Genomic DNA, 25,452 nt, shown 5'->3' with positions numbered 1-25,452 from the left:
TATGTTATTTATGTCCCTGCAATAAGTAACTTTAAGTGTTCACAAATGTATTTTCTTATGATTTAAGCTGTGTCTTGTATGTTTAGTATGAAATGATCACGTCAGAAACTCTTTCTTGAATAGTTTTATCTAAAAGTGTTTGATGCCCAATGTATTTATGTGCGCGAAGGGGGTTATAAGTAAAGCCAAACTCGATGATTCAGTCACAGCGTTTCCCTTCAGCAAAGCTACAGTGTGGCACAGTCTGCTCTTCAGCGGAAGCTCTGTATCGTCTGTGACGGTGGCGCTTTACCACAGGCTCAGTCACCAGGAGATCCAGACCGAGATGCGTCTGAGGAGCTGCGCGCTTCCACCAGATGCCACTCTGCGAATCTTCTACGTTATTACTTAAACTTGCACTTTGTTCCTCATCCAGACACGCCATCGTTTATAGTTTTCCATGAAGAATGGGTTGCGCTATATCAGGTCTGGCTGCGAAATCTGACTTTGGAGAGGGGGGTGAGGAAGATGCTCCTGCGCACCTCAGCGACGCACAGATCCAGATGATCAAGGACTCCTGGAAAGTTATCCGAGACGACATCGCCAAAGTTGGGATTATTATGTTTGTGAGGTAGGGGCATTTCAGGGTATTTGCAAGCTTTCTGTTATCTGAAAACAAACCTGCTTTTATCAACAGTACAACAGAAGACTTAAGGGGAGTGTTGACGTTGCCAGTAATGTGAGAAGGGATGATAATTGTTTAATGGCAAGACTTGTCAATAGCCACCAATCAACTGTGTTAGACTTTGCTCCACATGACGGCGCCCATCAGTCACGGCACGGCTATTTCGTCCACATGTCGTTATGGGATGGCTGATTCCCTGTAATCATGTTTATAAGACTATTAATTAGTTATAAACTGTGGAGAGCCAAAGGGGGAGGGGGCGCTCTGATGCCAGGTCATGCCATGCACACTTCATTTATCTTTTAAAGAGACCAATTAGTCTTCTCTTTGAACGGACAACCTGGGCAGAAAAAAAATCATTATTATCATAATTGCACACAGCTTGTTTGTGCGAACGATTCAGCCTATAAATAGCCTATGGGCGTTTAGATCTGCAAATTAGAGCAATTCTTCAGGCAATGTCAGTCATTTTTCTTTTCTAAACAGAAATGTTGTTTAAAATCGCTTCTTAGATAGCATAAGCCCTAATAACTGTAATTGTTTTCATTCCTTCTCAAAGCTCGGGGTGCGTCACTTCGGCCTAAGTGCCCATGGTTATAATTACCCAGGATGTGCGCAATGGGCAGCTCAACATCTTGCCATGAACCAAAAGCGCAAGCTGGCCTTAAAAGCTCTTTGTTTATGCGCATATTGTGTGGCACTGTACTGAGGGTCAGGCCTCAGGTCCGTGGAGCTGCCGTGACGGTAACGCATTCTGTGACCTTTTCAGGCAGCAAGTGCGCATCCAGCCCCCTCCCACCCTCCACACTGCCCCTCGCGCCTTTGAACCCGTGTGTTAGCTGGAAGGAGACACCCGCCTCCTCCCCCAAGATCACTTCATATCTCATCTCCACTATTTACATCATTATGGCTGCAGGTTAAAGGTCATGAGATGCACTTTAAATATCCACGCACTAATTTCCTCCTACTACTGGTCGGTTACTGGTGGTCATTTGCCATTTTACTTTTTGATTTTTTTTCTTTTTTTAAATTTAGATACAACTGTGTTGATATTTTAGAAGTACGTGTAGATATCATTTAGTAAAATTTAGATTTATACCCATGTTTTAATCATTTGATCTTTATAAAGGCTTGGTGCTTGTGGTATAATGACATTATTTTTAGATGGGCCTAGGTCATATTCAGGTGACTATATTCAGGCCAATTATTCAACCCCTAAATGATGGTTTTACAAATCTATGCCTATAGGTATACTGGTCACATATTCCAACCATTTTTTTATGGAGTTTGACCTTAGCGTGTTGGTTGGGAAACAAGCAAGCCTGTAGTAGGTCAGGGCCACCCATGGGTCCCCAGGCTCAAAGAACTGCCCCCTGTGTGATTGAATAATTACATCACTAACACCAGACCGGATTCACATGTTTGTGTATGCAGCAGTGAGTTGCTACCCATTAAACATAAATAAGAACTGGTGTGGGTCTGTGGAGAACTTATATAATTGAACGGAACAGAAACAAGTATGCTAAGAACACATATCTTAACATTAAAGACATGAATGTGTACAAAAATGTTGAAATGTGTAGTCGTACATACTTAAAATGAACACCCGTTATGTGCCCACTGTTCTTTTTAAAAAAAAGTTTTTTTTACACAATTTCCCACCACTTTCCGATGCATTACGTGGACATCAATGATTGACCAAAGTGTGAAAAGGCAGTAAAAGTGCACAGCTTTTAGGCAGATTTGAGGACAGAGGAAAAAAAAGAACATTCCTCAGCTGAGGCACTGGCACCTTAATGGTACCTGAACTCAAAGTGGAGACATTTCTTTGGTCTAATCTTCAAATGGCATCGTTAAATATAGTTACAGCTCCAGAGTGGAGAGTACATTATATCTGGACATTTCTTTTGATGTTTATTTTTGTCTGTGTAGCTTTACCTACTATAGTTTACTTGGTTAAAGTAAACTATAGTAGGTTAAAGCACTTAGGCCAACTGTGTGTTTTAATGTGTTTTTACCTGAGATGAGAACTCACACATATCTAAGATTTTGGGGCGACAGTGGCCTAGATGGTAGAGCGGGTCAGTTTATATTCTGAAGGTTGGCTGTTCAAATCCTTGCTTGTGGAGACTGTTGCTATATCTTTAAGCATTTCAGCCACTTTTCCAGTGTGAATGTGTTGTGTGAGTGGTCGATCGGTTGTGATAACACAAGGGCTGCAGTGGCTACAATAGTAGTTTCCACAACCAAGTATGAAGTGCATTTTTTTTTAGTACAGTGTATAAGATTATTATTTATTTGTTTGGGAACTTGTCAGTGAAAAGTAATGGAACTGTGAATGATGGGACAATTCTAAGGATACTTCTGTCAAACAGGTTATTTGAGACCCATCCTGAGTGCAAGGATGTCTTTTTCCTCTTTCGTGATGTGGAGGACCTAGAGAGACTCAGGACTAGCCGGGAACTCCGAGCACACGGGCTAAGGTAAGGCTCAACTCGCAAAGAATGTGGAAAAAATGAGATGAGGGGTGTCTTTTTTGTTTTGCTCAGCAAGACCCTCATCTCTCAGGTCTCGCTTTTTCAGAACATCCAGTGTGTTTTGTTTATTTGAGTCCCCATTAGCTGTTGCTGTGGAAACAATCTTCCCATCCCGGAGTCTGGTATGTTCAAGGAAAAGCGGTATTCAGCAGTTGAACGCTCTAGGGATCATCATGACTGTCACTTAAGAAATTAATAAAGCTAGAAAAATGACACACAAAATACATCCAATGACTCAAAGAAACTGCACAGTGCACAAGGCAGCAGCGCATTTGTTTTGATTATGGAGAATTAAAGCATATTGCGTTGTACATCATCGGCCGCTATCTAAGTGCGGGAGCACAATAACCCAGGATGTCAGTGTTATCCCATGCAGTGCATTATCCTCAAGCACACTCCAGTCTGCTGTTCTGCTGCACCCAGTGATCACAACATACCGTCAAAACATCCAATTACTGCCTCAGGACCTAAAGGTGCAACGGGCTAGACCGGCACAGCAGACACCAAAATGTGTCACTGAAGCCACCGTGAGCCTGCAGTGATAAGGCCAAATGTCTCTTCAGTGCCACCCCTGAGGACATGAGGACAAATGTCCACACAGAGCTGGTACAGGGAGGTCAGACGCACTCAGGCAACTCTGACGCCGTTTACTCCGGATGTATTTTCAAAAACAGTCACGATTCCATGCAAGAGTGATGACAGCAGCAGGGATATCACCTACTGCCACAGGAGAGGTTTAATATTGCATGAACAATAATCTGCATTGACATGACATTTAAGATAAGATAGCCTTTATTGATTTCGAATGGAGAAGTTCTCTTCATTTCTCATCCTGTTCGAAATATCTTTTACAAATTCAATTAACTTGAATAAATAAGCCCCGGCTGCTCATCCTCTATCATTTTTTCATACATTTTCATACAGAGTCATGTCTTTTATTGAGAAGAGTGTGGCTAGACTGGACCACCTGGAGCGGCTGGAGGCCCTGGCAATGGAACTGGGGAAAAGCCATTATCATTACAACGCGCCACCCAAATATTTCAATGTAAGTGTCCCACCAATACCAATGTCTTTTTTATGCTGCTCTCCATCAGATTAAACAGTATTACAGACACAGCAAGACCTCAATATTCAGTTATCAAATCGGAGAGCAGAAGTGTCAAAGAAGGACACCTACTCAGTGTCCTCATAACAAAGACTCATTATAAAAAGATCATGTTGTTTCCCTAGTACGTGGGAGCTGAATTCATCTGTGCAGTGCAGCCTATTCTCAAAGATAGGTGGACGTCAGAGTTGGAGGAAGCCTGGAAGGTTTGTAATTTGTAATAATAATTAATATTCTTGTGTAACATGTCAAAACGGCATCCAGGTTGGCTTGGGTTTGATAGATGTGAAAATGCACGTCACTGAACCATACATGAACATACCACAGCTTGTCACATCACATTATGTCACGACCAAGAGTCCAATATGAGATGACAAATGTGGGGAAGACCAGTGTCGCTGTAGTGCTAGTGGGGAGGGCAGAGGCTCTGTGACTAAAGTGAAGGTAGGGGGAGTTCGTCGTATACAGCACTTTCACAGTCACAAAGCTCATCTCAAGTCGATTAGAGAATGGCTTAGCTCCGGATACTAACCCTACAGTTGTTGTGTCCTTGGGCAAGGTACTTCACCAATACTGAAAACGTATAATGTTAGTGATTGGTGATGGTTTAAGAGGCTGCTGGTGCAGATTGGCAATACTACCGAGAAAGTAGAGGGAATGAAAAATGTACAAAACTATTCAAAATTGAGTGAATGAAAAAATGTTATAGAAGATTTAGGATATAATGGTCCGAATATCACAATCTATCTATATCCTATAAGTCATGATTATGTTTTTTTGAAGGTGTATTTACAATAGTGATTTTGTATGATTCAGACCATGTTCCAGTATGTCACGGGGCTCATGAAGCAAGGATATCAGGAAGAAAGTGACAGACAGCGCCAGCTTGCTGTCTCTCCAAAAGACAGGCCGGAAAAAAGGAGTACAGCACTATGAGATGTAATAGTGCTGTTCCTGTAATGTACAGGAATGTGTTCATATTGTACTTATTGTTTTATACATTACTGTTTATTGTATACTTATTGCCAAAATGGAGATAGAAACTGAAGACCTTTAACAGAGCACTTTATTTATGAACATGAATCTAGCTTCAGACTTTCCGTGTAATGATCAAACTCTGCCTTGTGCGGTCAAAAATGTACAATTTATTTACAATCTGTACTCATAAAGATGCCTTTTGGTAATCCAAAAATATTTTGTTTAAACATTTAAACTGAAAGAATTTACTAAAAGGTTAACGCAAATGTTTTATATTTTACTTTTTCAAACCTTCAAGAAGCATCTAAAAATACAAAATAAGAAATGTCTTTTGATGTATCTGTAATCGACCAAATAAAAATGTTCAGTAAAAATGTTTTGTGCCCTCATTCCTTCTTACACCATTGTTTCCATAAAAAAAAAAAAAAAAAAACTTTAGACATGTTTTTCAAGACAAATCATCTGTAAAGTTACATAAATAGAGGGTCACTATAGGCTATTAAATACCAAAGAAGGCATTTCATCTTCTGGAACTTTTGTTCAAAGCTGACTTGGTTGTGTCTGTCAGTTCTGTAAGACGAAAAATGCTTGAAGACAACTTGCTTCCTCAGACCTGCTCCAAAAACTGATGGCACTGTAGAGTTCATGACGACACATGAAACATGCAGCCATAGGGTGAAAAGAGTATTTCCAGTCCCGAACATCGGACCACTCCTCAGACAGAACAATCACACCAGCTCAGGAACCCCGAAAGGTTATCAAGAGTTCATTGCTCATTGAGTAGCTTTTGTCTTCTTGCTTTTACTTTTCTTATCTTTCTTCTTAAGTCCATCCATGTGAGCTCTAAGCAGGTTAGAATAGGCCTGGAAGGAGACAGTTATCACTTGGTCACAAATGACAAATCAAATAAAAAGAGACAACAACTTTTAGACAATCAGGAATCAGAGCTTATCTAGAGTAGACCAATGACTCCGTGCAGTGAAACCTACCATCTGAAACTTGATTACTTCTTTGGTGCTGACCTGAAAGCAGAGGTCAATCAGTATCACACAGCACACAGAAAGCTACAGTTTAGAGGAGGATGAAACTCACCACTGTGCTTATTTTCTTCTTTCCATCTGACGCTCTGAGGAGACATTTGTTATCCGCAGGTTCAAATGATTCTGAATGGCCTTTCCTGGGAAGAGGTTTTGTCCTACCATCATCTGGAACAAATAAATCACATTTAGTTCCAGGATACATGTTAGAATATTTTGAAGTTTGGTGAAATTACATCAAAAATGCTTGCAATGCTCAGCAACAGGGCTTTAACCGACTTGGCTGAAAGAGAGGGCCTGGTCATTGAATACTTACATTTCTTAAGTGTGATTACGACACTACCAGATGATCTACATTTCTGGAACAGGCGTGTGAGCTCTGTAAGAAACTGTACAAAACAGCAACTTTATTACCATTGTCGAAACTTTATGACAAACACAAAATGCGATCTGTGGAAAGATCTTGGGACGGTAACGATGACAATATGACAGGACACCATATGTGACACATAACTATCAATATCGGTTAATTTATACGACAGCCTTATTCAGAAACAGCTACTTCGATCTCTTTAGAAACAATATCAACAAATACTGTTATTAACAAAAAGAGAGTAATCTTCCCAGAATGATTTGAGCAATCATAAGTTAGCTTGCTAGTAACTAGCCCATGAAGAGCTCACACTAAAAAATACATCTAGTCTCAGCAAAATGTGTATTTTGGAATATATGTCGACAAATAATACAGTAAAAGTACAAATGTTCTTACCGAGTCATTTTCTAGTAGCACCATGATTTAAAGAGTGATGAAGCGTTAGCCCAAACGCCGCAAGCTAACACATATGAGCATGAAGCACACGTACTACAACTGGAGCTCCGCCCTGAGACCTGCGTGACTAAATACTGTTACAGCGCCACCTACTGTCGAGGAGGAGGCAGCGACCGATGAGATAAAGGTAATTATATCAGAAGAAACAGTTTGCTTTTCAAATATTCTTTAATTATTAGAGAATATGAGACGACACTAATGCATTTGGTTTACAACATTTATGTTCCGTTACCCTAAAATCAAGAAATTGCATTCAAACAATGAAATATTCACAAAAACTGCTAAACTGATTATTAACATCAATAAACAAAGTATATTGTTTAAAAAATAGAAACAACAAAACTACAGTTTTAAGTTGCTAGTGCACAGTTAGGATGATGACCAAGTTTATCGAGGGAAACTGCAAAATCTGAGTTCCAGTCTCTGTCAAATACAGCCTTAAGCTGGCTCTGAAGGGCCGTCTCCCACATCATGTGAGGTGCATGCTGGGAAATCACTAAACCCACTCCACCTGTGGTTGTAAAGTAATCACCAGACCAATTGGACGTGCCTACAGAAAAAAAACACAAGAGATTCCTTTAATTATTGACTTCTACACATGCAACATCTTTGAAAGACTCACCAATATAGGCCACTTTATCAGTCACCATGTATTTGTTGTGGTTGACTCTTGTATATGGTATGTCAGTCTGATTTCCAACAGGCACAATGAACAACTTCTGCAAATTAAGTTATGGATTTTAACCTGTATTGCTATTTTGCTTTATGATGTTTGCTTGACTATGGTTATATCTTACTATTTTAATGCTAATATGCACTGCCTGACTGTCGAGTGCAGCAAGAGACTGAAGGTACGGCAGCATTTCTGGAGGAGAGTCCCTCCCACAACTGATCAGCATCCGGACTTTGACCTTTCTTTCAAAAGCTGCAGCTTTAATCGCATCATCAAGGACTGGCCAGTATCTATTGGATTGTACAAACGTACACATGAGCAGCAAATTCAGTGGCAAACAATGTAATTAGAAAACAAGCAAAACAAACAATGAGTCTTACTTTCGGGGCCTTTGAAATCGAATCAATGGGATGTACTCCATTACGGCCACATCAACATAATGCTGAGCTTGAGAGATAATAGACACAATTGCATCTAGATCTCGAGTCCTGGATGGGGGACAGAATGCAGGCGGAGAACCCTTCACAAAAAGAGAACAGAAACTTAGGAACTGGTCACTTTCAATTCTGAGGAAATTGGAACTTGAGGGTCTACTTACTGCTATGTATATCTGACTGGACACATTATCTTCCTTCACCAGCAGAGGGCGTAATTTGGTAATATTTGTGTCATACTCTGAGGGCCACGGGTCAGGCAGGGTGCTGTTTGGTAGCCCCATTTCCCAGTAAGAGGTGAAAATCTTCTCTAAGTCTATAGCTAGAGTTGAGCAGTTGTAGATAGCCACCCCTAATTCTTTTACCTAAAGAAAGCAAATAATAAAAGGGTTCAGAAGTTTCTAAAAATTCAGATGGAGGAGCAGAGACCTATATACTCTATGGGTATGGGTATTTACTCACTGTGTTGGAGTAAAACAACCAAAAAGAAAACCCACGAACTATTGACAACGAACGATCTTCACTGCAATTCTTACTGTACCTTTGACAAATCTCAACCCTCCACGTGAACCAATTCAAACCCCATGAAGGGACACATTTTACCTTAAGGCCTCACTTTGGGCACCTCTGTTGTTAACTCAATACAAAAGAAAAGCACAATAACACATTGCCTATTTCACCTGTGTCAGAGCCCTCCAGTCCATGTTGGCACTCCCAATAAAGAAGTGTTTTCTGTCAACAATCCAGAACTTGGTGTGGAGGACACCATCTGTAAGACGTCCAAAGTCCACCTCCCTCACTTGGACCCCTGCAAAAAAAAGGAGAAACATTTAATTAGGACAAGAGAAAGACAACACAATATAAATAAGTTACAAGTCACACACAGACCTTTATGTTGGAGGTCCTTAAAATCGGAGGAGCTTGTTTGCACAGATGGTTTACTTGTCAATAACCGGACTGAAACGTTTCTTGCAGGTAAAGCTCCAAGTGCAGTCAGGATGTCTCTTCCCTACCAAGGCCAGACATCACATGATCAATATCATTAACTTGAAGTAATTACAGTGGGTTCGAGAGGTATTCTTGCTCCTCCATTCATTCTGTCAATTTCTGTTTTGTATTCATTATGTTTTAAACTTCTATTTCAAAAGTATTACAGCATGGAAATCAGTGTCTGTTTTGTTTTTCTTTTCTTTTTTTTTTACAGGCTAATGCTCAGTAAGAGGTAAGAAAGGTCTATTCTTTATTTTAATTTGATGAGGAGACTCACAGGGTTTGCTGAAGAAGAGTTCACACCGATATCCTCGCCAGTCAGAGTCCAGTAAAAGGACACCACATCCAGCTGCTGTGTTGCCATGGCGATGAGACCTTCCCACGTCTTCACCAATGGGACCCCGAAAGTGGCATTCCCATCATAGCCCATGTACAGAGGGATGCTCTCCACAAGGGCCATGCTAGTTAGAATTCAAAATAGTGACATTAAGTCTTTTTTTTGCATAAAGGGAAGATAGAACATCTCTTTACACTTGAAGAGGAAGTTCTTTCCGAATACATCGCCTACATGTAGGAGAAACTTTACATGAGCGTGACTTCTGATCCGAGGTTTGTGAGTTATCAATCACCTGCAGCTGTCAAAAGTTGAATTGTTTGCATCGGAGTCATTGTCTTTCGGAGGGATTGGTCTCTCCAAAACAGCAATGGCGAGTATGGTGCCCAGAATAGTAAGGCAAGCCAGGACTACAGCCAGAACCACATAGCTGGTCGGTTTCTTAACAAAACAAAACAAACTTAGTGATAAATCAGTAAATATCCTATACTACTACTTATTTCACCAACCTTTTCAGAGTCATTTTCATTCAGGCGTTCATGCTTTGAAACAGACATTTTCTCTTTATAATCTACAGCTAAAGAAAAAAAATACAGCTAAAGGTATTTAAACTTCAGATATTCAGAGTGATACAGCCAAAAGCAACTCACATACAGTAGAGAAGCAGCAGCAGCCGGACTCTTTGCTGATCACTGTCCCATCTGGGGGTGAGCTGTGTTGTGGCTTGCCAGTGCTCTGGAGTGGAGTTCCTGTTTTTACTTTCATTTCTGGTTTACACCGATATAAAAGTACTTTTGATTGTAAAGAACGAAAGTAACTGTGTGGACAATACATTTTATTATGAAAGGAAATACATTTAATGACAAATTACAGATAATTAAACATGAACACAAGCGATTTCTACATACAAAAAAAAAAAGAAAAAGGAAAAAAAAAGAGACATGTATTTGACACTTGATGGTGGAAAACAGAGGGCTGACACAAACCCATTGGAGATAAATAGCAGCAAATTATTTAAAAAAAAATGTCAAAAAGACTAACATTCAGTGTTTTGTCTGTAAACAGCTACTGGACCTGGCTGGTGAAGGAACAGTTCTCCCACAGCAGCTTTGGAGCACTTGCAGAAACTTCCCATTTCTAATAAACTTACATTCAGAAGTGGGAAGGGGAAAAAAACAAACATACTGATATACACAACTTGGCCACTAAGTGATGCTGAGGTGGTCCTGTGGTACACGAATAGTGCAAAAGAATAAATCAAGAGGTAACACATAAACAAGTAAAACAGTTGATGACAAACTAACTGAATAATTATACAGACTAATAAATTATTACATGTAGAATAAAGTCACTGGTAATGTCAGTGGAGATTCCTGTCATAGAATCCCCATAACCCTAGTGTCTTACAAAAGAGTTGACCAGTCAGTCATCAAGTTCTGATTGTCCTGGGCAAAACTAAATACAGCTGGTTGTGCTTTGTAAAAGACACGCGAGCGAGAATCTTTAGAATAATGTTGTAAATAAACCCTGTGAGACTAGTTTATAAATACATAAATTAAAAAAACTTAGGTCCGTTCACTGTCATTGGAGTTGCAAAGTGACTAAACTAAGCCCCGCCTTCTATGCAGCCCACACATTCCTGAGAGACTTTCAGCAAATTACTTGGTATTCATCGTCAGAACACTACCACTACACGGTTAATGCAGAGGAGAAAACAAAGTTGGAAAAAGCTAAAGTGTTTTGTCTGGCACTTATGTCTCCCAATGCTCCTCCCAAGTTACATTTGACTCTGCAGTTTTGTTGAAACTTCTCTGTCAGCTACAATCATAATAATGACTAACATATTGAATACATCTGTCCCACAAGACAATTTACATGAAACTGTTCTGGGTAAACAATCTGAAAAGTTAGCTTTGAATTACAGCAATGTGATTGTCATTGTCGGCCAAACTCAGCAGCTGATTAAGACCGTTGGGGGGGAGGGGGGCAGTGGAACAGATTTACTGTCCTGTCCCACTTAACCCTTCAAACTGGTGGTGACTGACTGGTGCACCACTGAGCACTCTGTAGTGTTTAAATGTGTAACCAGGTAAAAAGGAAGGCCGGCTGCACTTCTGTATCCTCTCACTTCCTCCCTAACAACAAAACGTACCATTGTTGAGTGTCTATGTTTGGCTTGTGTGTTTAGAGTCATATCTCAGACTAAGTAGCCCTCCCTGCTATCGTGAGGGGCCACGGCAGCTTTTCTGTCCCCTGGTCTGGGGCCCCCTCCTCGTCGGGACACAGGGGCCGCTGTTCTCCACTCCTGTGATGACACAATTCTGGACGGACGAACTCCAGAAGACGACAGGCTGGCTGTTCGGACCTCGAGCTGGTCACTGGGCTTGACCACCGTGTTCATGACTGGGACAAGAGAGTATTGGAAGGGAAATGACAGTAAATAATACTTTTACAGGAAAATAGTGGCTTACCTTCAAGTTGCCGTTGTACTCGTCTGAGCTCTAATAAAATTGATGCCATTTCCTGCAAACAGATGTGTAACATTAAGCAAACTGGCTGTAAATTAAGTTAAAAAAAAATAATGTCCCCAACCTTATTTGAGGTTTTGAAAGCTGGCGCATCATCATCAACATGAATCCTGGCTTCAATTTCCTCCCATATTTCCATTTTGTCTTGAAACAGAACCCTGTAAGAACATTCAATATTTGAACGACTTTCCTTGACACGTTATAAAAAGCTTATATAATTCAAAGTACTGACTTAATTTTTTCACTAAGTTCTTCTGTGTTTTCTCTGATGGAAACAATGATCTGAGACACGGGATCCAACTGGCTGTCTGTTTGGACCTAAGTGTGGAAAAAACAATTACTCAACATGTGTCTTTCTGAAAAACAATTACAAAAGGGAAGTCATGTCCTCACCTGATCTTTGTTCTGATGTCTGACGCTTTGTTGGTGGCCTAATTTATGGACTGGTTCAGTTACACCTGCAGACGCTGAGAGACCGCTTTGGTAGTTTAATTCACTCGCAGGAACCGACTGATTGAGCTATGACACAAAAAGCTGATTAATCGAATGCTCCAATAGTGACTAATAACAACAATGAGCATGACATGGTACAATAGTAACCTGTTCATGAGTGTTCAGAGTTGAAACTGCTGCACCGCTCGCTGCTCCGGGAGTATGGTCATCTCCATCCCCCGCCACGTCATGAATCTCTCGGGCCAGAATGGCAAGGTCTTTAGCCAAGTCTTCACTTAACCTGCCGGCATGGGAGGTAACAAATCAGACAGTTGTTGTAAAAGTAAAATGCTGCAATAATTGGCTTTGTTCTGTGTTTCTTTTTACCGGGCAATCTCTGCGCTGTGAGATGACCAGTTGTGGAAGGCCTCTCCCTCGTGGTTCTCGTCCTCCGAGTCTTTGCTCCGGGACACATGACGCAGTGCGACCACAGGCTGGGGTCGGGGCTGCCTGCGCGGGCTGTGGGAAGCTGAGGAAGGTTGGGAGCGTTTGGGTTTAGGAGTGCTCTGGTTGGAGTCATACTCCTCATCTGAGGTAGAAGTATAGTCTGAACCTTTCTGTCGCCTCCTGGAACCTTAGCATTGTGTTGAAGGAGAAGGAAGAGGAGAGAAAAAGCACCATGAAAGAATAAAGCCTTGAAGACCAGGCAATAGTTACAGCAATACTTTCAGCATTAATAGAGCACCTGCTGTGGAAGGCCACATTCTTATGCAAATACATATCTGAATATTTATTATATACACAAATGAGAATAGAATAAATGATCGTCTTCCACAGCACTGTGTAATCTCGAACCACATCCATATTTCCCATGAAAAATCATTTAAGCCACTTACAGCATAAGAACAGATACTGATGTAATGTTAGTGTGATTGTTAGGGAAAGTTAGCAAGGGGGTCCAGCAGCATTTCTTTGTGTACACTGTACACCACAGTGTACTGTATACAAGGGGTGAAATTCTCGCTTTTAGCTTTCCCTTTCCCCGTTAGTTTAGAAAACAGGCAGGCATCTAAAAGCATTTTGACTCATTTTATTTTGAATGAACTGAAAAATGGTGCGTAATTATCAAAGTAGTGATAGTAGTTCCAGTACTTACTTGCTGTACTGCTTGTATACTTGGCACTGCTGGCACGCACTCGAGTGACGGGTGCCTTGTTCAGGGGTGCTTTCTGAGGCCTCTCTACCGGCTTGTTTCCCGGGATAGACGATCTGCGACCAGCGCTGGCCCCTGTATCTGCATTACGGTTAGAACCTGTGCTCCGTCCTGTCCACTGAGGGCCAGATGATGCTTCATTGTCACTTGGAGTGTTAAAAGAACCGGTGCGCTTCCGGGGCATTGCCAGCATGTCCCATCTGGAAAGCTTTTTAGGTTCCTGTGGTTGCTTTACGGTGTCCTGGGACAACTTCTCAGTCTCCGCACTCTCATTATCAGACTCTCCCAGGCGAGCCCGTCTGAGCATGGATGCTCTGGTGGGTCTAGGAGCGCACAGGCTGTTTGCACGACTCAGAGCCTGGGACACTTTGGTGAGCTTGCTCTCCTCCTTCTGCAGGGGCACAGTGTATTTCCTGCTTGACTCCTGGTCAGAGTAGGTTCGACTAGAGCTCTGATGGTCATCACTAAACTCTGTGGAGCCATGTTTTCCAACACTGCGCCTCAGTCCAGCTGGCTTCCTGAAGGTGTCATTCTTCAGGTTTCTGTGCTTCCCTGACACAGAGGACTGGGCAGTAGAGTCCTGGCTGGTGATACTGGCAGAGGACCTCTCCCTGTGAAAAGGAGTGGAGGCTTTTTTATCAACCTGGTTTGGTTTAGTCTTGTTGCTTTGCTGGCTCACAGTACTGGACGTGTCCACATCGGACTCTGCGGAGTCCATCACTGGAGATGGTGCCGTTTGTGCCGCCTGGAGCTTGGCCTCTAGAGCTGCCAGAACGTCCTCAGTCTGTTTCAGATAAGAGTGAGTGTCTTGTGAGCCAGAGCCTAAGACTGACTCTGGACTGGAGATGTTGGGCAGCCTGGCGATGCTCGGCCTGTCCTTAGTGAAGCTCTCCTGTCTAACCAGAGTGGCCCCTGCACCGTCTGTGAGCTCATCCTGGGCATTAAGTCCTAAGACAGGTGCTGAAACACTGGGACGAACTTTCCCGGACTCTTGTCCAGCTCTTTGCTTTGTCAAAGTGGCGGTAGAGAAGGGTTTGCCACTGTGTTTCTTGTCCGTTGTGCTTTCTGGCTGCATCCCATTCTCCTCTGAGTCAATGTAAAATGACGTTGACTTGGGCTGAACTGTGGACGGATCTCTTTTCTTCTCCTCTGAGCCCAGCTGTGGTTTCCTCCTCTTCTCTATAATAGAACCCTCTCCTGAATTACTGGCATCACTTAAACTGTCAGGCTCGACATCATCGTGCACCGTTAATCTCAGAGGGCTGTCCTGAGATCTCGGAGGAACAAGGCCACTCTTCTCTATATCAAATGTTGCTTGCATTTCATAATGAACATGAATGCTCGGGGTTTGAATGTCAGTCTTATTTCCTGCTGAAGCCTGATATGTGGACGTCCTGGACACACTGGTGTCTGCACTCTCTAGGCTTTGGCTCAGTGTGGCTTTGTGTCTATTTGATCCGCGAGCTGAAGGGAGCAGATATTTTTATATCAATTCAAAATGGTCATAACATAACAATTTATAATTATATTTCGTAATATTGCTTACCCGAACCAGATAGCTCTCTTTGGGAAGAAATGTCCAAAATGTTGGACGAGGGATCACATTCTGCATAGCTGTCGGCCAAACTGGCCCAACGAGACATCCACTTTGGGGGCTGAATCTGGAGGAGAAAAGGACAATGAGACCAGGATACACAGAAAACCCATCATTGTTGTTAGATTTATTAGATGAATACCAAAATGACCAGTGTTATGCTTAAGGTTAGTGGGAGGGATGGCAATGAAATGTACATTGGGTTCAGAAAGTTTTCAGACCTTTGTTTAATTCGCTGATAATGTGGCAGTGCTACGTTCAGTATCAGACTATAAAATAATGAACATAGTAATACACAGAGGGGCATGAATGCTTTCTGAACACACTGTAGTAATTTAGTAAGTTAATCTAAAAAAACAACACAAGAAAATCCCAGTTTCATTAACCATACTTCCAGCCAGAACACTCCACTCATGTTAACCCCACTCATAATTGTATGCGTTGACCTTGCCCTGTGATTTGGTTAGTTTCCCTTCACCGCCCTAGGCCCCTGCGCCTCACCTGCCCACTGCTACTTTCCCTATGCTGCTCACTGTCATGAACAATAACCGGCCTATCTGTGGTTGACGACTCTACTTCGCTCTGGTTGGTTCGCACCCCAAACACCTGTCAGGAACAGAGCATCGTGAGTGAGCATGTGAGGGACCACCGGAGAAACTGGCACTGCAAAGATCTGTGCTGTGGGTTATGAGGAGGCTGATGAACACGGGGCACAAGTGCGTGGGCGACTCATGCACTTGCCTGGTCGATGTTGCTGCGGGCCTCTTCCAGCTCCTTGTCCTGGACGTCAGCCTCTATGGTATAAGTACCTGCGTCGCTCAGACTATCCTCCTCCTCGTGCCTGCTGCAGTGAGGGGTTTTGACTTCAGAGCCGTCGTGTTGCACTGATGCCACTGTGCTGTTGAGGGGCACAGGGTGGCGGATGGGAGAGGAAGTCTGTGGCTGGTTAGGAGCGCTGTGTGTGTTCTGAACGTGTAATGCGGCGTGAACAGTCGGGGGGCTGTGTGCTTGCGTCGTCCTCTCTGCTGAAACACTCGATGCTTTCAGAAACTCGGCGGTGAAGTCGCGGGCCAGTTTGGATTTGCGCCCCACGCTGCTGAAAGGCCGCGAGGACACAGAGGAGGTGGAGCGAGAGGAGAAGCTGGTGCTGATGCGCTCCACTGTCTTCTCCCTCCTCAGTGAGCCCGCCCTCTGAGGACCAGGAGACTCAGAGCCCTTCAAAGGCACAGTGTAGCGCTGAGTGGGAGGCGTCCTCTCCCTTGCAGGGCTGGGGCTTCTCCTGGACGTTTCCACTTCAGGCCTGAGTCCAGGGTCCTGAGGTGGCGTGGTGTTATTGGTAAAGGACTGGGAACGCTTCTTTCTCTGACCATCATCAAAAAATTCTATTACAAAGGCCTGTTTAGTCTCAGCTTTGATAGGACCGTGAAAAGAGTGCGGCTCAGGTGAAGTAGGCTCTTCTGCTTCAGGAGAGGCGTAGCGTTCAGGAGGCGAGTGGCTCTGACGAGAGACGTGCGATATAGAATGTACTTCCGATGTCAGAAAATCACTTCCATTGGTCCCAGGGACACCAGAATCACTTTGAGTGTCGTCTTCCCAGTTTGCTGATGAGAGAGAAAAGCGAAAAAGTTAAACAGATTTTCACATTTTAAGAGTCTTAACTGAATGGTGACTTACAGTTCCGAGTTTTCTGCGTTAAGGGATCACTGGTCGTGCTGTACAAGTCTTCTGCTTGCGACCTCCGTCTCACCATGCTGGCGTTGCTTTGAACCAGCCAGTCCGCTACCTTACTCTGCGCTGACATCACCTCAACCGGTGTGGAAGCGGCCTCTGCATGGGGCTGCTTTTTCTGCTGGCGGCACGAGAACTTGGTGACATGGTCCTTGATCTTCATTTTACCCGGTGTGCAGTCGTCAAATTCAATGGTGAAGGAAGCGTGGCTCTGCACCACAGGAGGGGTAGGAGTGGACAGGACGCCCTCGGGCAGATCGGGGACGTCCTTTGTGGGGATTTCGTGCACCTGAGACTCGGGTTTCTTGGCAGAACGCTGCAGGAGCTCTTTCGTTGGGATTTCAAAGTAGCTGGGCTCTCGGCGATAGGAGAAAATGGACGTGGCCTGACTGTCAGACAGGGAGCCATTGACCTCGTATCTGGAAGGATCTTTGACTGAGTCTGTGGAAACAACAATAACACTGCATCAGTTTTCATTCAATGCTCTTTTTTTAGCAATCATTTATTTGACAAAGATGATAAATACAGTTTGATTAATGACTTATGCGTAAGATTATTTTCGACACAAGCAAACAGCCTTGTAACGAGATTTACACTGCCAATTAAATGTTGCCAAATGTGAGTTAAGGATCAGCGTCCGAGGGAAGGTAGTTGATCAGGAGTAATCTGTTTCAGTCTGGGCAACATGAGGCCTCATGCCCTCCCCCGTCCTGCAGATTAACGGGTGCTAATCCATCACAAGGCACACATGCACTGCCCAATAGCCTGGCACGGTGTATTGGCGGACTGTCCTCGCCTGGCGGCCAGAGACCTGCCTCTGGATTAACACCGTCCAGCTTTTAGAGAGACAGACTGAATTCCCATGCCGTACAAATAACAAGTATTCCATTCATTTAAAAGAACTGAATCCAAAACCAAATAACAGAGTAAAGAATAACAAATAGGCGTGCATATACAGTACCTGGCGAGTCCACTCCCGGCTGTTTCCCCCCTCGGTTTGACTTTTTGTTCCCGGGGTCATCATCCTCCCCCCACCAGGACGGCTGACCGTACAGCGGCGTAGGCTTGGATATTGGCGATTCAGTGGCAGCTAATAAGAAAGCACACAAGCATAAACACAAAGTAATAAACACGGTTAAGTACGCTAAATACTGTACGCAGAGGAAATGCATAACCAAAGAGAAAGTGAAGTGAAGTGACAAAACCTTGTGTATTTATGAGGCATTCCATTTATGTAAGTAGATTGTGTGACTCCAAAGTAGTTGCAGTAACCGAATATTGCACAATGTCGTGATATAATGTTACAACAAAAGCTGCCGTCTAAATTCCCACATTCCCTTGAGAAAGACGGAAACGGGGTCAGACTGATACCAGAGAGACCATGAAAGCCACCCAAACATAATCTGTCTAGTGAGAGACAAGATGAAGCTAATCCTAATCTTTAAAGAAAAAGACTAAAGGATAATCACGATCTTTACCAAAATTCCACTCTACAATATACTGTACGCTAATCTATCAAATGCCATTGCTTAAGAGGTATTTTACGCCAAACTGAGCGCATAATCTGGATGCTAGATACCGTCTTATATCCCAAACATCTGCAGGACTTCTGTTGCCCTGGTCACGAATAAATAACCGCAACACTGACAGCATCCAAGTGCCATGTTACACTTCCTGTCGCATTGCCCAACCCTCCACTGAGAGCTGCATCCAAGCCACAGTCAGTACAAGTCTAGTGGCCTAAAGCTGGTTTTCTCTAACATTGCACAAGTTCAAGTGTCCTTCACAGTAGAGCAGACAGCTGTGAGAATGGACACGATCACATCCTGCTCGGTTTCATGGGAAAATAACCAGCAGCGGCGGCGCAAACAGAGGGAAAACTAAATCAATACGGACCAGAAAATACGCCAAGGCTAACAGCAAAACAATCCGCCATGCAAACACGATGTCAGATGTTTGGATTTCTATTCTCATTTCACTCATTTTGCGTGTTATGAGGGCGGTTATAATTAGCATGTGAAAAAACTCTCTTCCCCCTGAATTCAACCACCACAGTTTTACGCATGGTTTGGTGAAATACCGCTCTTATCAGTGAGTTGTGGCGGAGACGTTGTGAGACAGACATTTATTTATCACTTTGGCGCACTGCACGCTACACGAACTCAAGGCAAGTCTACCTCACGTGGCCTCTTTCAGCCCGAGTGAGCAAACAACAAAGAGGTTACAGTGACCAGTTGTGTCGCTGCAGGGAACGGGCTAAAGGTTTTAACGCTCTACACTAAAAGCTGTACGGGGAACACCATCCTCATTAGTTTAGGAGCATTTAGAAGTTTTCCACAGAAAAATTATGACATAGAAGGGGCATTCCTAAAACAACAACAGCTGGGATGCATTTTGCCAGCATGAATGACCTTCATTCACAAAATCCTTTCTCGAGTTTACAACTTCTATAGGCCAAACCTTACCATATATTGTACAGCAAACATAAACATGGGGAAATGGTAAACATGCAATGAACCAACTTCCCTCCCTCTCCTCAATACAGTGGTAAACAAACACACGCAATAAAACAGATTATCAAATGTACATGAAAAAGAGCCCAGTGACTTATTGCTTTGTTTGAAAGTAGCTCAACGGTCATCGATTGGACTGAGAGCACTCCGCCTTCCATGTCACCAGGCGTGGCCTTCGCAGATAAGACTCCATGACCTCGACTTCTATAGCCGCCCTGGGAAACCCTGACTCATGGAGGCACGCTCAAACTGCTGCTGCCAACCACATGGGCATGTCAAGATCAACTTCATTAGCTCTTTAACTCACATGTGCGGTCTAATCGCACACCAGGGGAGCTCCTAATAAAAGAAGAAGAGCAGTCTTGTCCAGGGATTGAAAAGAAAGTCAAGGTGCACACGTGGACACGAAACTTCCACTTCCTTGTCTAGCGGGGCACAGTATTCAAATCTATTCCAAGACACCGGTTTAACTCGCGCCTGTGCAAACAATGACTTCATCTGCTATCATAGAGACAACATAACACACCATATGGCTTCTGTACAGTCAGGCTAGCCCGGACAAGACATTTACCTGTGAGCGAGTGGGCCTTTCTCTCAGCCCTGTCCAGGTGCTTGGCTTTGGAGACAAAATCCTTGCCCTTTTCTGGGCTGTGCAGCTGTTTTTCCTTCGCCTTGGCCTCCAGAGCTTTGATACTCATCTGCAATTGGCTGGAGTATTTCTCGTGCTAAAGAAAGAAAGACAGACAGGAAGCAGGATGTGAGCGAACTCTGTGCTAACATGGAAACTTTGAGGATGCAGCTCCGAGTTGGCAGTTCAAAAATGGCATCCAATCACTAAAAGAGTGCATTCGACTTACTTTAAGAGCTTCCTCCGGCACCCTGTGTTGACTTCTCTCCAAGATGTATACATGAGCATGTGCAGGCTGAGTCAAAGAAGTTTAATATTTATGAATGTCTGTGACTTAATAAACAAGATAACTTATATTAGGTCATGAAAACCTTGCGCTGATGAGGAAGATGTGGTCAATACCTACTGTTGTTCGCTTTCAAAATATTAGCAACCTTTCCCCTGTTATGTCAACACAGAATCGACATAGACTGCTACGCTGGGGTCAAAGGGTGCAACAGCTTTTCAGTTTCAGTACATAATCTAAAACCCCTGACTGAAAACCCCACAGGGATTAACATACCAGAGCAGCCAAACACCACTCACTAAATGGGGAAAAAGGTGGAACTACTGTACCAATCAATTCCGAGTCTGACTGACCACACACATGCCTCTATGCAAAGGACAACCAACCACAGAAGAAAAGGATATCGTAACCAAAGCGTATCACGTCAGAGAGCTTGAGAGTGATGTAGGTTTGATCGGGAATCCTCAGGTCATTCACAAATGTCTGAAAGTAGAAGAAGTGTGAGACACAGAACACAGAAAGGAGAGTCTTTGTTGTCATTAGACATTACTGCACAGCTATTCCAGGTGACGGATTCAGTAATGCCTATTGGCAGTCACCCAAGCGGACCATTGAAAGTGGGAGGGGCTTTGCAGTGTGCTTTTTTCTAGTCTATAGTTAATCCATTTAATCCATTCAACAAGATTACGATGTTATGTAATATATAAATTCTAACCATTTGTTGAGTGATCATTTTTCCCAGTACATTTCTGTATTTTAGCGCCTAAAGAAGATAAAGTTGTTGCCACATGACTATAGGTAAACAGAAATACTTGCTGATTATTGCAGACTAAACAAAAGTCAGACTTCAGCGGAAAATCCATACTGTGCACTGATTAGACTGGCGGCAGTAACTACAGCACATGCAACCCAGTCGTTTCTGAAAACAAAGAGCAACTTCTCCTACTTCACAAGGTGCACTGAAGTGGTAACTACAGCTAAAAGGCAATGAATGGAAAACATAATACTCCGGAGTCTGGGGGTAAAATCTACTCATGTTTCTGACAGAGCGAGCTTTGAGAAATGCGGATCTCACAATTACAGGCTGCTTTGTCTCTTGCTTTGTTAGTTATGCCACCATGAAGGGAATGGACTAACCCCATTCAAGCTGCCAAGGTCCTTAACCATGTGTTCATCCGTGTTGGAGTCGTAGTTGATCACAGCATGCTGTTTGTCCACACTGCGAGACTGCAAAGAGACAGAAAAATCACAGCGTCAACACAGAAGATGCTGTATATTGTCTTCTCCTGCGAAGGCCACTTTGCAGTTGACCACTAACAAGGCATGTGATTCACTAGGAGCTTGCCCCGCTCCCAATTTCCTGCTCATTAGTTGCTCTGGGGCCTCTTCATCAGAAAGCATAACAAAGATTAAAGCGGACGGTCAACAGTGCGCACAACCGTTGCCTGGTCAGGACAGAGATGAAACTGGTCAGGGAGGGGGACAAAACAATGTGCAACAATTTGCGCTGCAGCACTACAAGAATTGTTCAGTATCGGCTCAACACTGTAGCCATAGAGAAAAACAAACAAAAAAAGTCTATGTAAGCCAAGTCTGCATCTATGATCATCCACACACCATTTTATCTTTACATAAATCATGACTCTTTTCTCACTAAAATGTTTGTGTTGTGTTAAAATGTATCTCAGAGAACTTACATAGGAACAAACTGCATAATTTGCGAGTGAGTCGAAGTCTGAGGTCTCTTGGAAAGCTATATTTGGATATGGGAAGCTCTCCAACTTACCCGCAGTGGTCGGGAGCATTTTTTTCTGCTCATAACTTCCTAAGACGTACAAACAACATCAGTCCCCTTCTTTTATTAAAGAGGATTTGCAAAAAAATGCTTTGGAATCTACAGCATGGAAGATTTCGCAGACAGAGGAATGCTTTAGTCGTGTTGAAGTCATTGTTTGAAAGAGTGTCCGGGCAACAGTGAATGGAGGAGCGTCGGACTGGTTACACAATTGCACACACAGAAAGCATGCCTGGCTCTGCTCCGCGTATTCACAATGTAACGAAGAGAGGTTAGGATTCACGTGTGGCACACTGCTGCTGTTTGCTGAGTAAACGCTACAGCGAGTTCCCTACCTGCAGCATCAGCTCACAGTCATCCCGGCCCACAAAGATCATCTCTCGGGGCAGCCGGTGGCGTGTGCCCGCGCTGCTCTTTAGGAACCATGAGGTCACACTCATCTTGGAGCCTCGGGTCAGGACCTTTTCATCGTTCTGCCAAAAGATAACAATAAATGCTTCAGTAACAATCAACCAGTCGTGTTCAAAAGTGCAAACTTTTGAACACGACTGAACACAGGGCAAGACCCAGACATGCTGTACATGAGGGGTAGGCAGTCAGGCCCGGGGGCCAAAACTGGCCCTCGATTACAGAAGCACTGGCCCTAAAGATAATTTTGAGGAATATTACCATACAAATCAGATCAAATGCCTGTTATCCCTAGACATGTGGAAAATACTGTCAATTCCTTTAACATTTCTTAACAGAACACCCACTTAGGCCATATCATGTACAACACTGGCATTTATGAAAAGTGATGATTAACTTCGGCCTACAATTGGCTCCTTGGTCTTTTGAAGATGAAGAAAACCGGGCCTCCACTAAGCAAACTTGCCTCCCCCTGAGGTACATGCAGAGCCAAAGCCAAAATGGCATTGAAGACAACACAGAAATTGTTAAGACATTTTAATTTTATGAAAGAAACAGTGTACAAAGTTTATATTATTTGTTTTCTAAAGCTGGTGTCCTCATACTCTGGGATTTGACAGGTACAAAACGTGGGAATAACACAAAGTATAAAATGAATTTCCCTATTATCAGAAGGAGACAGCAAAGATGTGCATAGGAATAAGTAACAACCAGTTGTTTTCAAAAGTGCAAACTGTCTTTTTAAGATTACTGATCAGGCAATGTTTGCTCTTTGTAAGCAGTGCAATCAAAGCACACCTTTGGGGCATTAGTAGTAATGAGTCATTCAACATTGAGACACAAAGATGAATACTGATGTAGTGCGTTCACAGGTGACAATGACAGGATTAGGTTTTTAGAAAGGGCCGGGGAAGAATACAAAGGGGAAATAATAATGAACATTCAGTGTAGGTTAGTGGAGCATGCTGGGAAACCTGCTGCACTGAGCTACACACCTTTACAACTCACGAACCTTGATACCAGGTCCACCTCGACCAAGGATTATTATTATTATTATTCTATGCCACACGAGCCGCGATATTCTAATGGATCAACGCTATGATATGTGACATAGTACAGAGAGAGGGGGCAGCTGACACCGCGGTGACAGGGGACGAGGCTGTTTGGCTAACAACTGTGCGCCTCTGTAGCAGCAGCACCAGCGGAACAAGCCTTTCCCTCGCGCAGGCTCCTGCCACCGGCACCGACAGCGACGTACCTTGAATGTCTCCTCCGTTTTGCTCCCGAGTAAAGCCAGCGTTGCCGTCCCGTAACAAGTGCAATTCGACGACCGACACGTAAGAGCAGCAGGTAGCAGCGCGCAGGTAAACGCTCATCACACCCTCTTCTTCTTCTTCCTGTGGGAATGTCAATCGGGCGAAACTCTCCTGCCCACGGCTGACGTACGCGGCCTGACGAGTCCCGTACACTCAGCGCGTGCACCGCAGTACGGGTTTGAGCAGAGAGGGGGAAGTGCGAAGAGGTCCCACTCTGTCTGGAGAACACGACGCCAAGGTACTGGCCTGACCTCTTCGACACGCCCCAATGTTTACCTATAAAATACATTTCAATAATGATGTGTTTGTGTATGTGGAGATTTTATTTCATGCTGTATTTTGCAGTGTCTACAAAGCAACACCGCCAACAATCATAACTTTTTTCTAAGCATTCTCCAGGAGATGGCGCTATTGGACTACTTTTAGCAAAAAATACCCTATGATAGATCCATGAAAATACCCATATTATAATGCTCCATGAAAATACTCCCATTTTGCACATAAAATAATATTAGCCAAATAATAGTACTTTGAATAATCTTATAATACACTTTTATATTGTGCTCCACAAACGCATCAAGTGCACCGTGTGCTGTAGGATATGTCTAAATAACTTTTGATTCTAGTTGACTTTGTAGGGTAGGCTATTTCATTTTTATCCCAGATTTTTTCAGCTGACAACGTAGGCCTGTATGGCAATGGCAAAGAACCTCGAGCGAGGGGCTTATGCATAACAGGTCAAACCGGTTTACTTACTGCAGGCCTTACTTCTGTCACAGAAAATCATTTCAAGAATGTTCATTTCATTTTTGGCTGATTTTACGTAGTCACAAATTAAAACAAAACAGCACAATTCCCTACTGTATATGAGTTTCATCCTAATGATTTAAGAACTGCTTTGTTTGAAAAAGTTGAATGTAATAATCCTGATTTATTTTGGTTGGCAGAAGGTGATATGTTGAGTTGGTTATTTAGAAATGACATTTTTTGCTTGGCCAGATATGTGGAGAAAGCATGGACAATGAGACTGAAAGCTTTGTATCCAGATTCCTGATTTTACAGGGAAATGTATATTGTATATCGAAGATATTGTTAAGACGGTCATCTTCTAAATTATGTTTATAGAGTCTTATAAGCCCATGTGGGCTGGGCACATACGTGCAGGACACTTTGATAAAAATATTCATTCATACAGGTGGAACTCGGAAAATTAGAATATCGTGAAAAAGTTCATTTATTTCTGTAATTCAACTTAAAATGTGAAACTAATATAATATATGATATAGCCTAGAAGAAGAAGAAGATTAGAACATTGTGGAAAGGGTCTATATTGTAGGTCAAAGTGTCACCCTTTCATCAGCTAATGAATCCAAAACACCTGCAAAGGGTCCCTGAGACTTTAAATGGTCTCAGTCTGGTTCAGTAGAATT

At 43.1% G+C, this 25,452-nt stretch overlaps 4 protein-coding genes across 4 annotated transcripts; 1 reads left to right on the top strand and 3 right to left on the bottom strand.

Annotated features, from left to right (window-relative positions):
- The first annotated feature begins 299 nt into the window (after window positions 1–299).
- On the top strand, window positions 300–5,673 carry xgb (x globin). The gene is made up of 5 exons (XM_079573173.1): window positions 300–610; window positions 3,040–3,147; window positions 4,126–4,246; window positions 4,432–4,512; window positions 5,123–5,673. Exons 1-5 carry the CDS (start codon window positions 447–449, stop codon window positions 5,240–5,242), a joined length of 594 nt encoding a protein of 197 aa, XP_079429299.1. The 5' UTR covers window positions 300–446; the 3' UTR covers window positions 5,243–5,673.
- Window positions 5,674–5,704: 31 nt separating this feature from the next.
- On the bottom strand, window positions 5,705–7,212 carry srp14 (signal recognition particle 14). The gene is made up of 5 exons (XM_079573172.1): window positions 7,091–7,212; window positions 6,638–6,710; window positions 6,377–6,489; window positions 6,274–6,306; window positions 5,705–6,147 (listed from the first exon to the last, which is right to left on the bottom strand). Exons 1-5 carry the CDS (start codon window positions 7,112–7,114, stop codon window positions 6,058–6,060), a joined length of 333 nt encoding a protein of 110 aa, XP_079429298.1. The 5' UTR covers window positions 7,115–7,212; the 3' UTR covers window positions 5,705–6,057.
- Window positions 7,213–7,488: 276 nt separating this feature from the next.
- Window positions 7,489–10,152, bottom strand: pld4 (phospholipase D family member 4). Its single transcript, XM_079574128.1, has 10 exons — window positions 10,091–10,152; window positions 9,877–10,022; window positions 9,525–9,708; window positions 9,146–9,266; window positions 8,938–9,065; window positions 8,422–8,622; window positions 8,204–8,343; window positions 7,948–8,113; window positions 7,773–7,869; window positions 7,489–7,700 (listed from the first exon to the last, which is right to left on the bottom strand). The coding sequence occupies exons 1-10, from the start codon at window positions 10,136–10,138 to the stop codon at window positions 7,501–7,503; spliced, it is 1,431 nt and encodes a 476-aa protein (XP_079430254.1). The 5' UTR covers window positions 10,139–10,152; the 3' UTR covers window positions 7,489–7,500.
- A 450-nt stretch (window positions 10,153–10,602) lies between these two features.
- On the bottom strand, window positions 10,603–24,170 carry cep170ba (centrosomal protein 170Ba). The gene is made up of 18 exons (XM_079573251.1): window positions 23,965–24,170; window positions 22,634–22,771; window positions 21,641–21,730; window positions 20,906–20,986; window positions 20,447–20,503; window positions 20,161–20,314; window positions 18,038–18,166; window positions 17,023–17,517; window positions 16,090–16,949; window positions 15,301–15,415; window positions 13,698–15,218; window positions 12,929–13,175; window positions 12,710–12,842; window positions 12,503–12,619; window positions 12,342–12,427; window positions 12,174–12,267; window positions 12,053–12,104; window positions 10,603–11,984 (listed from the first exon to the last, which is right to left on the bottom strand). The coding sequence occupies exons 2-18, from the start codon at window positions 22,736–22,738 to the stop codon at window positions 11,779–11,781; spliced, it is 4,542 nt and encodes a 1,513-aa protein (XP_079429377.1). The 5' UTR covers window positions 22,739–22,771; window positions 23,965–24,170; the 3' UTR covers window positions 10,603–11,778.
- Between the last annotated feature and the right edge of the window lie 1,282 nt (window positions 24,171–25,452).

The sequence above is a fragment of the Gobius niger genome (assembly GCF_951799975.1).
Source record: "Gobius niger genome assembly, chromosome: 16".
Lineage (NCBI taxonomy): Eukaryota > Metazoa > Chordata > Actinopteri > Gobiiformes > Gobiidae > Gobius > Gobius niger.
Note: the sequence above shows the minus strand (reverse complement) of the source record. Positions and strands in the feature narration are given on the sequence as shown.

Bases quoted from the DNA above. Each gene is read 5' to 3' on its own strand.
- xgb (XM_079573173.1), top strand. From the start codon at position 447: ATGGGTTGCGCTATATCAGGTCTGGCTGCGAAATCTGACTTTGGAGAG. The intron at 611-3,039 runs GTAGGGGCATTT...TCTGTCAAACAG, and splicing joins GGGATTATTATGTTTGTGAG to GTTATTTGAGACCCATCCTG. The intron at 3,148-4,125 runs GTAAGGCTCAAC...ATTTTCATACAG, and splicing joins CTCCGAGCACACGGGCTAAG to AGTCATGTCTTTTATTGAGA.
- srp14 (XM_079573172.1), bottom strand. From the start codon at position 7,114: ATGGTGCTACTAGAAAATGACTCG. The intron at 6,711-7,090 runs GTAAGAACATTT...TGTTTTGTACAG, and splicing joins TGCTACTAGAAAATGACTCG to TTTCTTACAGAGCTCACACG. The intron at 6,490-6,637 runs GTAAGTATTCAA...TATTTGTTCCAG, and splicing joins CGTAATCACACTTAAGAAAT to ATGATGGTAGGACAAAACCT.
- pld4 (XM_079574128.1), bottom strand. From the start codon at position 10,138: ATGTCTGTTTCAAAGCATGAACGCCTGAATGAAAATGACTCTGAAAAG. The intron at 8,344-8,421 runs GTAAGTAGACCC...CTTTTTGTGAAG, and splicing joins CCAGTCAGATATACATAGCA to GGTTCTCCGCCTGCATTCTG. The intron at 7,701-7,772 runs GTGAGTCTTTCA...TTTTTTCTGTAG, and splicing joins TGATAAAGTGGCCTATATTG to GCACGTCCAATTGGTCTGGT.
- cep170ba (XM_079573251.1), bottom strand. From the start codon at position 22,738: ATGAGTGTGACCTCATGGTTCCTAAAGAGCAGCGCGGGCACACGCCAC. The intron at 20,987-21,640 runs GTTAGTCCATTC...TTCTACTTTCAG, and splicing joins ACCTTGGCAGCTTGAATGGG to ACATTTGTGAATGACCTGAG. The intron at 11,985-12,052 runs GTAAGCCACTAT...CTCTTGTCCCAG, and splicing joins AGTACAACGGCAACTTGAAG to TCATGAACACGGTGGTCAAG.